Raw genomic sequence first — 15,930 nt, forward strand, 5'->3', positions numbered from 1 at the left:
ACTGTTATTGGAGAGTTCAATGCATACACAGGGTATCTAACTTGGCCATTTCTGGGAATAAAGAAGATTACTTACAGTCATTGTGTGTCCTTTCATGGGTTTGAGTTTCACAAACTAAAGACGATGGGGTCTCTTACTGTTTTCCTAACTCCACTTTCAGGGGGAAAAAAAGCCTTAAAATTCTCAGTGGTGATGTACAGTTAGTTCAGCAAAATGCTTTGGTCATGAATCTCTTATATTTGGTAAGTGGATACTGCAATAGAGGTGACTTCTCAAAAATCACTTTGCTCCCTGATACTTTCATGCCAACTAAGTTATTTTTCCTCTTAAAAGTTTCAAGAAACCTACTTAACTCAGTCTTCAGTTATCTAGAAAAGTAATGAAAAACACTACGGAGACATCTCTGTTGTTGATTCAGACACCAAAAGTTGAACTAGGAAAGTGAGATACCATTTTAGTGGCCTTGATAGGCTGAATTTTATCCTCCAAAATACTTCCTACCAATCTACCTAGAAATTCAAGTGTTGGTAGGGTATGAAATATAATTTGATTAACCTAGTATGACCAAATAAAAATTAAAACTTTGCTTAACAGGCAAACTGGTGTTTATGGACACTTAATGGAGAGAAAAGGAGCTTAATGAAAAAACAAAAAAAGAAATCTTAATCAACCAGGTAAAGAAAGCAATAAACAAGACCTTCTTCCTTAGGAGTTTATAAATTAAATAAAAATAAGTTTCTGTTACCTGGCTTTATGATCTTTTTTCAAAATTAAAAATTATTTTCCTTCATGGACATATTATACTCTTTGACTGATTACTTGCAGTTAACCAACCCTGTCTTATAAAATAGACACAAAGTCAACTTTCTACAGGAGTAAAACTGCCCAAGGTATTACAGGATTCCCCATGCATCTGACAGCGGCAGCATCACTGTACAGCGTTAAGTCAGACTCACCTGTTGAAGCCACGCCCTGTGGTAGAGAACCTCAAACTCCAGGAGGACCTTGGCCACCCTGTTGTAACTGCGAATCACTGGCTTCGCTTCCGCAGTCTGGAGCACGGATGGGTGCTTCTGGAAAAGCTGCATCGGTTGCTGAATCCTGTAGAAGAGCTGCCGGGCCCACAGAATCTTCCCAGCAATGGGAGGCTGGTCTCGAGCCAAAGGTGGGTCGTTTTTCTGCTTTGTATACAGCTTCGAGATCATATCAATGTCAGCCCCATAGTTTTCAAGGATACGCTGGTATTTGTCATCAATACCAAGATTAGGTATGTTCAATCTGTTATTATTTTTTTAAGTGAAAGGCTTGAATTAATGAGATGATATTGAGAACTTCTGTCTATTAAGACCTATTTTAAAACATATGCTGACATATTTATTATCTTTTTAACTGCATGCCAGGAGACTTGGTATCTTGTCTTTTCATTATTGTTTAGATCTAAATATATTTAAATTCCTAGGGGTTTTTTTTTTTTTAATTCTAAAGAGGAGACCTAAAAGTTCTAAGCATACTTTTTTGACGTCTAATTTAATTGCATTGTGGTTAAAAAGTTTGGTCCATATGATAATGGGTATTTGAAATTTTTAATTCATTTTTATGGCCTCTTCCATGGTTATTCTTCATAAATATTGCTGTATGGAATCTACGTATATTCTGTAAGTGAAACTTGAAAATTGTATTTTTATATTTTTACTAATTTTTTGTCCTATCAATAAATAAAAGAACTACCTTGAACAACCAAATATATATATATATATGCTGATGGAAGAGAATGAAGTATTTACTTGGCATGCTAAAAAAAGCAAAATGGGGACCTCCTTGGCAGTCCAATGGTTAAAACTTCCCCTTCCAACACAGAGGGTGTAGGTTCAATCCCTGCTTGTGGAGCTAAGATCCCTCACACCTTGTGGCCCAAAACCAAAACATAAAACAGAAGCAACACTGCAACAAATTCAATGTTTGTTAGTTGTTCAATCATGTCCAACTCTTTGTCATCCCACCAACTGTGGCCCACCAGGCTCCTCTGTCCATGGGATTCTCCAGGCAAGAATACTGGAGTGGATTGCCATTTCCTTCTCCAGAGCATCTCCCCGACCCAGGGATCGAACCCAGCTCTCCACCATTACAGGCAGATTGTTAACCATCTGAGCCATAAGGGAAGTCCAAATTCAATAAAGACCTTAAAAACAAAATTATTTTTTAAAAATCAAAATGGAATCTGTTCATCAAGCATATGGCAATAGAGTGGCTGTGAGTTTTTTGTTTTGGTTTTTTTTTTCCTTTTTTCTGTCTTGTGGGATCTTAGTTCCCCAGCCAGAAAGTGAAGCTGGGCCCTTGGCAGTGAGAATGCAGTCCTAACCACTGAACCGCCAGGGAATTCCCTGAAATGTTTCATTTTTTTAAAAAAATAGTATCAATCCTCAAAACCTAGTCAAAACTATTGGTAAGAGTTTCTTCAAATTACTTAAACATTAACTGCTATTATCATAGGCAGTCACAAGGTACTTCAAAGCTGAGAGGAAATAAACCTGTAATCCTCTGAAGAACTTAAATCTGTGGTCTTGTTATTCAGATTGTCAAGAGAGGATTTTCTTCCCATTAGAATATGAAATAATAATAACAATAATAATGTAAGCTAAACTATGTTCATATTATCCCAATCTGGAAAACAGAATTTAGAAGTCTTTCAGATTTTTACCTTTCAAATTTCTTTAACATACTTAGAGCTTGATTTGTGTTTTGAATCTTTTCAAATGTAACATCCATGAACTTCTGCAACTCTTTCTGAAATAGAATGAAGTCTGACGATGAACAATGAGTTAGCATTGCAAAGAAATTCCTATTTAGCAACAAGATAAAAGAGCCCCCCATTCTCTGCAAACACACACCCCTATAGGACAAAATACAGCAGCAAATGCAAAGCTCATCTAAGTTTAAAGAAAGTATCCAGAAGCCAGAACAAAGAGGGACTTGAGAGCCAGAGCAGTCAGGGGGTTGGTGCCATGACAGGACCCAGGGATACTGGACAATATATTTCTACAGCAGACATCACATCTTAGGACCACAAAATCTTCCTGAACTGAAGAACTGTACGGTTAGCCTACCTAAATAAATGTTCAGATGTTATCACTATATAAAAGTATCCAAGTGTAAACTATGCAGAACTAGAGCATTCACAGTGCTTCCACTCCCTCCCTTTAATTTTATACAAAGATACACAAATAGCCAACAAGCACATGAAAAGATGCTTAGGATCACTAATCACTAAGTCATGTCTGACTCTTTGTGACCCTGTGGACTGTAGCCCACCAGGTTCCTCTGTCCCTCCCTCTAATTTGGGACACAGTAAATGTTTACAGGGCTTCCCTGGTGCCTCAGATGATAAAGAATCCACCTGTCCTCCTTATGAGTTCTCTAGCACTTGTTTGGAACTTGTCAACTTATCTTTGAATCCTCACTTGCTGGTACAATATCAGATTATTATAGTTTTATAATTAGTCATTTTAGCCACTATTTGCCCTTTTTAAGATATATTCATTACTTTGTTCTAACATATATGTACTTATATTTCAATCATGTTACCTGTTAAAATGATCTTTGAGGGTCAATCAACTTATTATGTACTTCTGTACCCATAACCTACAGCATAGAAGCCTAATATGCATTTAATGTACAGTCAATGCATGTTTAATTACAATAAATCTAGTTCTTATGTTTTGCTATCATATCCATAATTATCTCTTACATTTTTTCTTAAAACAAATATCTCATTGTATCATTTAGTTTATGTGTCATTTAAAGTAAAAGCTCTGGTTTTTTTCAGATCTGATGTCCCTAATATATGTGGGACTTGGATGTGATTATTTTAAAGGTTCAGTTCAGTTCAGTCGCTCAGTTGTGTCTGACTCTTTGCAACCCCATGGGCTGCAGCACACCAGGCTTCCCTGTTCATCACCAACTCCCAGAGTTTACTCAAACTCATGTCCATTGAGTTGGTGATGCCATCCAACCATCTCATCCTCTGTCATCCCCTTCTCCTCCTGCCCTCAATCTTCCCCAGCATCAGGGTCTTTACAAATAAGTCAGTTCTTCACATCAGGTGGCCAAAGTATTGGAGTTTCAGCTTCAACATTGGGTTATACTCCATTTTTTTAAAGGTTATGCTCTATTTATAGTTACTGTAAAATATTGGCTATATTCCCAGTGTTGTACAATATACCCTTGTAGCTTATTCTATACCTGATGGCTCATACCTCTTAGTCCCCTACCCCTAGCTTGCCTCCCCTTCCCTCTCCCCACTGGTAATCACTAGTTTGTTCTCTATATCTATGAATCTGCTTCTCTTTTCTTATATTCACTAGTTTATTGTATTTTTCAGATTCCATATATAAGTGATATCACACAATTGTCTTTCTCTGCCTGACCTATTTCACTTAGCATAGTCTGATGTTGGTGGTAGTGGTGGTTTAATGGCAAAGTTGTATCTGACCCTTTGCCACCCCTTGGACTGCAGCCCACCAGGCTCCTCTGTCCATGGGACTTCCCAGGCAAGAATTCTGCAGTGGGTAGCCATTCCCTTCTCCAGGGGATCTTCCTGACCCCGCGACAGAACCTGCAGCTTCTGCATTGCAGGCAGACACTTTACCACTGAGCCACCAGGGACTAGTTCTTATTAGTTCACAAATCATACACTAATTCAGCAAACATTTTTTGGCCTCCAATTATATAAAGTCCCATCCCCTAAGGCCTGGAGACATAGATAGAAATGAACACAATTCCTGCCCTCAAGGTGTTCATTATCTACCTATATCCAGCATACAAACTACTCAAGTATTATGTGATCAGAAACTGCTAGGATGCACAAACAAAGACTCAATAAATCAACACTGACCATGAAGCACATGCTCAGGATCTGCTATTGCTCATCAACTTCCAACAAGAGATCAAGATCCACAGACCTTATGTCTGAATCAGCCCCCAAAGAGGTCATTGCTTAGATTATTACAGGCACTCTATCTTTCCATCACCTGAAATTTGTCTTATAAAATAATGGTTAAAAATCTGAATCCTAGAGCCAGACTGCCTACCACTCAACATCTCTGTGACTGTGGGCAAGTCACTTAACTTCACTATGCCTTAGTTTCCTCCTTTCCAGAAAAAGTATGATAAGAGGACACACTTAATCAGATTATTGTATTAAATGAATTAACACCTATAAAGTGCCTAGAACAAACCTGACATACAGAATTAGTTTTATTATAATGCCTTCTACGCTGAACCCATCGCTCCAAAAATGACTCAGAGTTCTTTCTCCCTTGAAGTGTACAAGCATATTTCAAGCCAAAAATTCTGGAAAAGAAGGAGCAGAACGACCATTTTCCTTTTATCATCAGAAAGCATGGGAAGAAGTCTGCACAGTGATTAAGGTGGACATTCATTAGTGTATCTCCCAACCTTGCCCTCCCTGGATCTCCTCATCTGGTAATAAATACACCCAGCCATGCCAGGGGGTCCCATGCCCTCTTCCTTCACCATACGACCCCACAGTAATGAGGCACGACACTGGAACTCTGACCAACCCAACCCGTCCTTAGACATTGGGAGCTAACAGCGGGTCCATGGTATGTCCTCAGAAGCTGCAGATGGCCGTAACCTGCTCCTGTGGGCTGATCTGCAGTGAGCAGAGAGAGTAGGGAAGCAGGAGGAAGGGCAGAAGAATGAAGAGAACGGGGCTTTGAGAACAAGAGGGGTCAAGGTGCTGAGTCAGCCCTGGTACCACTGTTTCAAGGCCAGCTAGACCCCTGACTGTGGGATCCGCTGAACATCGCTGACCATTTGCTCAAGCTATCGTTGGTCATAATCACTGCTATAACATAACAAACAAATGGAAACTAATTTCTATATTCTAGTAACACTACGTTTCAACAGAGGATAACAGTTAATTTTCTAAGATCTAAAATGAAATACATGCAGAAATCTATGACTACAGTTCGTTATCCAAAGCTGTATTTATGACCCTTTTAATCCATGAGAAAGAACCCTCAGTTATTTATCTGAAATCATAAAATGCAGGCCAAGCTCGCTATCAGTCACCTCCGTGATGAAGATGCCTCTTCCTTCTGAATGGGAAGACACACTTGTCTTAGCAGCAAGACACAGAATGGAAAGAGTAAACACCAGACTGTCCACAGGAATTTTATTATACAACCTACATGAAGGTCATTAATCTGCTTGCAAAACTCTTCATAATCCTGCTCGAATTCCATTTTCCGCTGGTCTAAGAAATTATACTCCTTTTTCTTTATGGTAGCAACAATACCCTGAAATAGTAGGAAACAAATAAGACAATATTTCAACGTTCTTGCATTATTTACATAAATATGACCTTTAAATTTAGAGCCTGTGCAGTCATTCCCCAAAAATCAACTTAAGAGGCGCCTTATTTCTTTAATTATTCTCACTGTATCATGCATATTATAGGTAGTATAATGTTGCCTGATGCGTTCAGAGAAACCACTTGGAAGCATTTTCATGAGACTTTATGTATTTTTGATGAAAAATAGAAAATAAATAAAAACCACACCTGAAAAATACATGTTCTGTCTAAAAATTTCTTACAAATTTACATCTGAAATAATAAAAAAGAAGCCTAAAGTAGAATTTGCTAAAATATTTTTCATTAAAAAGTTGGTCTTCTCAGAAAATAGACTTTAACAGAATGCAAACAACTTAGGAAGAACAAAATTATGTTATAGTAGCTACAGATGAAAAACTTCCTTGCAAGCCTCAAATGTCCTAAATAAAATATCAAACCACAATCTACCATTTAAAGAATCTCTAGAATTAATTGCTTCCTCCCGCCTTGCAAAGCTGCAGTCTGTGACTATAAGAGTACAAATTAGGTAACTCATCTTCTTGAAAATACTATTATCTGAAGTTTTGTTTACTCTGAATAATGAGCTCTAATGCTCTGTGATCATTCTTAACCAGGTACTAAGCCATTCTCAAACTCAGGTGCCCACACTGTTGACAGAGGCAAATAATTTTTATGAAGAATGTTGGACCAACTTCCACAAACGCCTCTTCAAAGCCATTTCCATTTAAACATTAACTCAGATCTCTAGACAAAAGTGCCTAAGTTGCATAAATTCTTGAATCAAGTTTACTACTGTATATACAATTTATAATTGTATAATCAAGTTTACAATTGTATACACAGTTGTATATACACACAATTGTATGTACATATATATGCACAAAGTAGTACTATATGTAGTACTTAATCACCCAGTCATGTCTGACTCTTTGCTACCCCATGGACTGCAGCCCACCAGCCTCCTCTGTCCATGGGGATTCTGCCATACCCTCCTCCAGGGGATCTTCCCAACCCAGGGATCGAACCCAGGTCTCCCACATTGTGGGTGGATTCTTTACCGACTGAGCCACCAGGAAAGCCCCAAAGATACAGGCTGCAGTTTTGTTGGTGGTGGTTTAGTCGCTAAGTCATCTCTGATTCTTGTGACCCCATGGCCTGTAGCCTGCCAGGCTCCTCTGCCCATGGGATTCTCCAGGCAAGAACATTGGAGTGGGCTGCCATTTCCTTCTCCAATCTATGTATACGTATGTGTATATATATACATATATAATTGCATACATTAAATATATGTATGCAATTGCACATGTGCTATTGCATGAAAATATCAGTATTCTTGCCTGGAGAATTCCTTGGAGAGGAGCCTAGTGGGCTATAGTCCACAGGATCACAAAGAGTTGGATCGACTAAGCACAGCATGCAATTTTATATATATATATACACACAATTATATATAATACAACTATATATATAATGATACCCATCATGCCATAGGAAATGTATAAAAGAAGCATGGAAAAGCTATATTTCTACATTTTAAGGTGGTATTTTAAAGGATTTGGAGCCCTTAGAAACTTCTACTCTATAAATGGATTTAATGGTCCACTTGAAAATACTGAGTAAATAAGCTGATCAACCATGACCTTTAAACCATCTAATCAAACTCAACCTACTAAATCATTTACTCGTCAGATATTTATTGCACACCCATTATATGCCAGTAAACTTTGCAGATACAGGAAGGAACAGAACAAAGAAATATCCCTACCCTCAGGAGCCTTTATATCTTCAGTGGGGGAAGGGGAGATGTAGGTTTATCACAAAAAATGAACAGGATGGTTTCAAACAGTGATAAGTAACATGACATCAGTTCAGTTCAGTTCAGTTCAGTCGCTCAGTCGTGTCCGACTCTCCGCGACCCCATGAATCACAGCACGCCAGGCCTCCCTGTCCATCACCAACTCCCGGAGTTCACTCAAACTCATGTCCACAGAGTCGGTGATGCCATCCAGCCATCTCATTCTCCGTCGTCCCCTTCTCCTCCCGCCCCCATAGAGTGAGGTAAAACAGAGACGGAGGAAAACTTAACCGAGAGGGGGTTTAATCAAGATCTGGAGGCCAAGGAGGAGAGAATCATGTGAAGATTCGGAGGCAGAACTTTCCAGAAGAAAGGCTCTGCAAGCCGGAAGGCGGACTGCGGTGGCCTGTCCTGTGTCCAGAGAACACCAAATGAGGAGACTAGGAGCAGGGGAGGCGGCCAGAGGGGTGGACAGGACCCTGAAGCCACACAAGGAGCCTCGGTGTCATTTCCATGGCCACCATTTTGAGCTTCTTCCATTGGTCAGTCAGTCAGTCAGTTCAGTCGCTCAGTCGTGTCCGACTCTCCGCGACCCCATGAATCACAGCACGCCAGGCCTCCCTGTCCATCACCAACTCCCGGAATTCACTCAAACTCATGTCCACAGAGTCGGTGATGCCATCCAGCCATCTCATTCTCCGTCGTCCCCTTCTCCTCCCGCCCCCAACCTTTCCCAGCATCAGAGTCTTTTCCAGTGAGTCAACTCGTCGCATGAGGTGGCCAAAGTACTGGAGTTTCAGCTTTAGCATCAGTCCCTCCAATGAACACCCAGGATTGATCTCCTTTAGAATGGACTGGTTGGATCTCCTTGCAGTACAAGAGACTCTCAAGAGTCTTCTCCAACACCACAGTTCAAAATCTTCAATTCTTCAGTGATCAACTTTCTTCACAGTCCAACTCTCACATCCATACATGACCACGGGAAAAACCATAACCTTGACTAGATTGGTACTAACATAAAAAAATCTCACCTTACACTTTCACAAAACATCTACATTTTATCTCACTACATTCTGATACATCCACTTGAGATTTTGAAAGCAATTTTTCTTCCCAGTATTTTTATCAGATTAGAATAGCCTTTATCTGCATTTGGCTGTACAGTTCAACTTCTTCTTCAAAAATAAACTTTGAAATATGCTCCAAAGTTATTTTTTCATTAAGAATGAAAATTAGATTCCAAACTGAAAAATAAATGGATATAGTCCATCTCTGTTGTGCACAACTGTCAGTATCAAAGAATAGATTATCCACCTTGCAGATTACATACAGCTCAGCTAAAATATATCCTGGTAGATAGAAAAGGTTTTTCTTTTTCTCCCTGAATGTGATATACTTAGGAAACGAAAAGATTCCTTATATTGACCTAAACTGTTAGAGGAGAAAAATCAATGAGTAACAGTAAATTATATGAGCCTTTTCAAATTCAAGAACAAAAAGGAAAATTAAGGTTTAGTGTCACTGTCCCCAAACAAGAAGAAGACTGACTATATTCATTATTTTTTAACATGAATCCATATAAAATGTTTAACCTCAGATATAATCAGATACCACTCAGAATTCAGTATATGCTAACACAGTATACGCTTGATTAAATATTTCTTACATGAATAAATGAAATAATAAGTTATATTTAAACATTTTTCTTGTGCTACTAATGAAAATGCTTTTACTAATGATGATTAATTATAGACTATCGGGAAGTCATTCTTATAATCACATACCTGAAAAGAATATATTAGCACCATTCCACAATTCTCAAATAAATTTAACTGCTTTACTGTTTAAGGGCCATAAACTTATCTTTTGCAATAGAGACTATAATTTGAAACATTCTAAATCATCATCTGCATAAAAACATTAAAACGTTATTCATAGATAAGGGTAGCAAATTGAGTTTTGAAGTACAGTACCTGGTATTTAGTGATCATGTTTTCCAGCCCTTCAATTTTAGAATCTTGCAGGACTGAGTATGTCTTGAAGGTTGTAAAGATATCCATTATCTTGGCAAGACGTCTGTGGAAAGTTTCAAATTTCCCAAAAATATACATCTCACTGAATTCAAATTGTTTTTCACTTGGATCTTGTTTAAGCTTTTGTTTTGTCTTGTGAAAGCAGTGCTGGTATTCCTTAAAATTAAAAACCAAAATACAAGAAAGGGAACACAACAAAGACATCAGCCTCATTCTCCTAAGTGAAGGGGATAGCAAGTTTAGGGTGGAATTACAAAATCTTTCCGTTTCATATCTCTGTAGCTACTCACTCATCAGCCTGTGATATCATCTTTTCCTGGCCCCCAACCTAGCAAATTCCTAGTTTTTTTTTTTTTTTTTTTGCCATGAGGCAAGGAGAACTTCTCTGACCAGGGATTGAACCTGTGCCCCCTACATTGGAAGCTTGGAGTCTTAACCACTGGACCACCAGGGAAGTCCAAACTCCTAACTATTCATAATATAACTCAAGATGCAAGCCTTTCCACCTGGGTCTCACCATGTTAGGAGAAGCCTAACTCCATCTAGCTCCCTGTTTGTCTATAAGAAGCTTAAGGAAAATGACTTCATCTGGTGTTGGGACATAGAAGGTCCCCTAAAGGGTAAAGTAAGTGAGTAAATTTGGGGGGTTGATTTACTAACATTTAACTTTTCTTAACAGTGAAAGATTACCATTCTTTTTAGCAACCACTAATATGATAACTTCACTTTCACTTTTCACTATCACACATTGGAGAAGGAAATGGCAACCCACTCCAGTGTTCTTGCCTGGAGAATCCCAGGGACGGGGGAGCCTGGTGGGCTTCCATCTATGGGGTCACACAGAGTCAGACACAACTGACGTAACTTAGCAGCAGCAGCAGCAGCAATATGATAACTTTGGCCACCTCATGCGACGAGTTGACTCACTGGAAAAGACTCTGATGCTAGGAAAGTTTGGGGGCGGGAGGAGAAGGGGACGACCGAGAATGAGATGGCTGGATGGCATCACCGACTCTGTGGACATGAGTTTGAGTGAACTCCGGGAGTTGGTGATGGACAGGGAGGCCTGGCGTGCTGTGATTCATGGGGTCGCGGAGAGTCGGACACGACTGAGCGACTGAACTGAACTGAACTGAATATGATAACTGGGCTTCCCAGGTTGCACTAGTGGTAAAGAACCTACCTACCAATACAAGAGACATAAGAGACTTGTGTTCGATCCCTGGGTCAGGAAGATCCCCTGGAGGAAGGCATGGCAACCCACTCTAGTATTTTTGTCTGGAGAATCCCATGGACACAGGGACATGGTGGGCTACAGTCCATAGGGAAGCAAAGTCGGACACACCTGAAGCGACTTCATATGCAACCACACGATATGATAACTGTTAAATGATTTAATTGGCGGGACTTCCACTGTGGTCCAGTGGTTAAGAATCTATCTGGCAATGCAGGACACGGGTTCAATCCCTGGTAGGGGAACTAGGATCCCACATGTCTCAGAGCAACTAAGCCTACACGTCGCAACTAGAGAGTCTGTGTACAGCAAGGAAATATCCCATACAATGTACTGAAGATACCACATGCTACAATTAAGACCTGACACAGCCAGATAAATAAATAAATACTGCTTTAAAAAGATATACTGGCAAAAACAATGTAAAAATAATTTTAAAATTCTAAATATATTATTAAGTTGACTGTTACCTGCTTAAGTCTAATTGTAGATAGTATTTTTTCCACAACAACATCCTGTGGCTGGCTCCAGATCGAAGCAGTTCCATTGTTGGTAATATAGGCTTTACATGCAGATATCATCTGATTGGTCACCTGGAATTTTTCAATGAAATGATATCAAGTACAGTAAGCAGCCATCAAGCATAAACTGGGTTAGAGGGTCCTCAGCTCTTCTAACCTAAGTATGACATCTGTGAATAAATCTTTGGGTTTATGTTTTTCCTTCACAACTGTGATCAAGCACTAACTCTTTTTTTCCAGTTTTACTGAGGTATAATTGACAAACAAAAATTGTATTATGCTTAAAGTGTACAGTGATGCTTGGTATACATATTCATAACAGCATGATTAGCACAATGAAGTATTACATCCAACACCTTACATAATTACTATTTGTGTGTGTGTTGAGAAAACTTTAGATCTGCTCTTTAGCAATTTTCAACTATACAACACAATACTAAACATAGTCACCAAGCTGTACATTGGGGTTTCCCTGATAGCTCAGTTGGTAAAGAATCCGCCCGCAATGCAGGAGACCCCAGTTCGAATCCTGGGCTGGGAAGATCCCCTGGAGAAGGGATAAACTGCCCACTCCAGTATTCTTGGGCTTACCTTGTGACTTAGCTGATAAAGAACCTGACTGCAATGTGAGAGACCTGGGTTCAATCCCTGAGTTGGGAAGATCCCCTGGAGAAGGGAACGGCTGCCCACTCCAGTATCCTGGCCTGGAGAATTCCATGGACTATATAGTCCATGGGATCGCAAAAAGTCAGACTGAGTGACTTTCACTTTCACTTTCAAGCTGTACATTAGACCCCAGAACTCGGTCATCTTACAACTCCAAGCTTGCAGCCTTTGACCAACATCTCCCATTTTCTACACTCTCCCAGCCCCTGGCAACCACCATTCTACTCTCTGCTTCTAGTCAACCTTTTTAAGTTCTACACATCTATTATCGAAATGATTCATAAAATCACAGAGTTGGAGACACTGTAGAAAATCAACAATTCAGACCCTCGCGTTAATGCAGGATGAACGTCTTAACCAACCACGAAAGGGTTCACTTCCCTCCCTAAAAGCTATCAAGAGCTTTCCTAAGTCTCCTTCAGCAGCCTTCTCTAAAATCTAACTCATAGTTTCCAAGTGCCATGAAAAGAACTGTCCACCCTGATCATTTCATGACACCATGATCTGTAGCAGAAACATCAAAAGCAGAAGACGACAGAAAAAAGAGTAAATATAATGTATGTAAAGCCAACACTTTATCCCTTTAAACTTAAAAAAAAATTCAGAATTCTATTGGGGATGTTTTAATTAATTAAAAGGAAAATGGGATGACTGTACTGTATGTATGCCTAGGATTGCAGTGCAAAGATTAGGTGGAACAAGACTGGCCATGTGTTAATAGTGGGTAATCAGGTCATATGTACAAGGGGATCCAGTGTACAATTATATTTCCTTTTGCACCTGCTGCAAACTTTTCATAATGAAAGGTTTTCGAAAATGAGAGAAATGGTGGTTTCACAGTTATGTTCTAAAACAAGCCTTGAAAATAAAATGCATGAAACCTGGACTTGCATTGTAACACAAATTGACTTTTGAGTCTTCTACTCAGGGAATACCCCTCCTGACTCCAACGTAACATTAAAGTGTGAGGAAGACGGAAAAGGGTCTTGTGGGTTCCCCTCCTTTCTACCCAAATATGAGAGCAGATGAGATGGTTGGATGGCATCACCAACTCAATGGACATGAGTCTGAGTAAACTCCAGGAGTTGGTGATGGACAGAGAAGCCTGGTGTGCTGCAGTCCATGGGGTCGCAAAGAGTCAGACGTGACTGACTGAATGAACACAGTCCTGAGGAGTGGGGAATGCCTCTATTTTAATACAACATTTAAAATTTTCACCTTGAAAATGAAAAAGTCATTTCTTTCTTAGAGATTGTTCAGAAATGGGAAAAGAAACAACGTTCACCATAAACACTTATGAGTTAGGACATAAGGTTTAAACATCATTATGTTTTCTGGCAGAATCATTATAATTGCTTTATGGATTACTGGAACGTTGCAGTGGCTTTTATTACCATGATTACTGTTCTAATAACACCAAGTAAACAACTGTGGCATGAAATAAATTTGGAACAGCAGCACATAAAATATGAAACTGAAGATAGCCAGTTAAATATAGCTTTTCTTAATTAAAATTCACCCAATAGGAAGAAATCATGTGCTAAATAACATAGGGAAAGAAATTCTAAAAAGAATCTTTTTCCATTTTTATTACATAATAATATAATATCTTTAATAATTATTACTTTGGGAAATAATGCTTTATGATTTGCCAAAATCAGCTTCCCATGTATGTTTAATTCTATTTCTATCAAGAGAGTAAGTCTTTTTGGTAAATTGTAGGATACAGAGACATTGGATTGTGCCAATGTGGTAATTTCTAATTATAAAATACAAAATTAACCATTGACAAGGAAATCTAAGTGACCGTGGACTCTACACTAGGTTCTTACCTTTACAAACAGAGATGTGATCTTCTCAGAGGTGTTATAGTAATGAGAGATACTGTAGATCATTTTAATTGCATTTACAAGAGTAGGAATAGCATCAATCATGGATATCTGGAAGACAAAACAAAACTTTTCAGGGCAACATATCAAAGTCAGCAAAGTTCTAACAGCCTAATCACTCTGTCCTCATTAGAATAAAACTTAGGTAAAAGACTTTCATTTAAGTTTTAAAATATTATCTAAAATGCTATATAAATATAACAAATTGAGGGGTAATTTCATCTTAATTATTTAGTTATATGCAGTTAATCAAATTTTGTCTCAATGCAAGAAACATCAATGTTCTGCAACCAGTCCATTCTAGAGGAGATCAATCCTGGATGTTCACTGGAGGGACTGATGCTAAAGCTGAAGCTGCAATACTTTGGCCACCTCATGCGACGAGTTGACTCACTGGAAAAGACTCTGATGCTGGGAAAGGTTGGGGGCAGGAGGAGAAGGGGACGACGGAGAATGAGATGGCTGGATAGCATCATCGACTCTGTGGACATGAGTTTGAGTGAACTCTGGGAGTTGGTGATGGACAGGGAGGCCTGGCGTGCTGTGATTCATGGGGTCGCGGAGAGTCGGACACGACTGAGCGACTGAACTGAACTGAACTGAACTGAAGGTCAAGGAGGTTAAGTTAACAGTTAATTTTGTAATAAATAAAACCAGGCACATCTGAAAGTTAAAAGATTCTTTTAAAAAATCATCCAGTAATTCTTCCCACCATTGTTTTGAATGCAATCTAGGATGTCAATTGCAATATTTAATGGGAAATGGAATATACAATAAATGTTTTTAAAATATATATCTTAGAAAACACAGGAAAATATATATATTTATGTAGAAAGAGATACATAGAAATAGACATGTATATATATGTATATATGTATGCATATACATGCACATATAATTTTCTTGAGAATAAAAAGAGGGTTCTAAGCCATGAAATTAAAAGACGCTTGCTCCTTGGAAGGAAAGTTATGACCAACCTTGATAGTATATTAAAAAGCAGAGACATTACTTTGCCAACCAAGGTCCGTCTAGTCAAGGCAATGGTTTTTCCCGTGGTCATGTATGGATGTGAGAGTTGGACTGTGAAGAAGGCTGATCGCCAAAGAATCGATGCTTTTGAACTGTGGTGTTGGAGAAGACTCTTGAGAGTCCCTTATACTGCAAGGAGATCCAACCAGTCCATTCTAGAGGAGATCAATCCTGGATGTTCATTGGAGGGACTGATGCTAAAGCTGAAACTGCAGTACTTTGGCCACCTCATGCGACGAGTTGACTCACTGGAAAAGACTCTGATGCTGGGAAAGGTTGGGGGCGGGAGGAGAAGGGGACAACGGAGAATGAGATGGCTGGATGGCATCACCGACTCTGTGGACATGAGTTTGAGTGTACTCCGGGAGTTGGTGATGGACAGGGAGG

At 39.2% G+C, this 15,930-nt stretch overlaps 1 protein-coding gene across 1 annotated transcript in view; it reads right to left on the reverse strand.

Moving 5' to 3' along the window:
* DNAH5 (dynein axonemal heavy chain 5) overlaps positions 1–15,930 on the reverse strand; it is a 265,941-nt gene that overhangs the window by 222,647 nt on the left and 27,364 nt on the right. Inside the window, exons 9-14 of the mRNA XM_055422257.2 lie at positions 14,458–14,565; positions 11,909–12,031; positions 10,145–10,360; positions 6,213–6,320; positions 2,699–2,784; positions 957–1,278 (exon numbers count right to left, since the gene is read on the reverse strand). Of these exons, the coding sequence (XP_055278232.2) occupies positions 957–1,278; positions 2,699–2,784; positions 6,213–6,320; positions 10,145–10,360; positions 11,909–12,031; positions 14,458–14,565 (963 nt within the window). The remainder of the gene's footprint in view (positions 1–956; positions 1,279–2,698; positions 2,785–6,212; positions 6,321–10,144; positions 10,361–11,908; positions 12,032–14,457; positions 14,566–15,930) is intronic.

Source organism: Moschus berezovskii, chromosome 18, assembly GCF_049115385.1.
Source record: "Moschus berezovskii isolate FMDL1 chromosome 18, NW_MosBer_1.0, whole genome shotgun sequence".
Classification (NCBI taxonomy): domain Eukaryota; kingdom Metazoa; phylum Chordata; class Mammalia; order Artiodactyla; family Moschidae; genus Moschus; species Moschus berezovskii.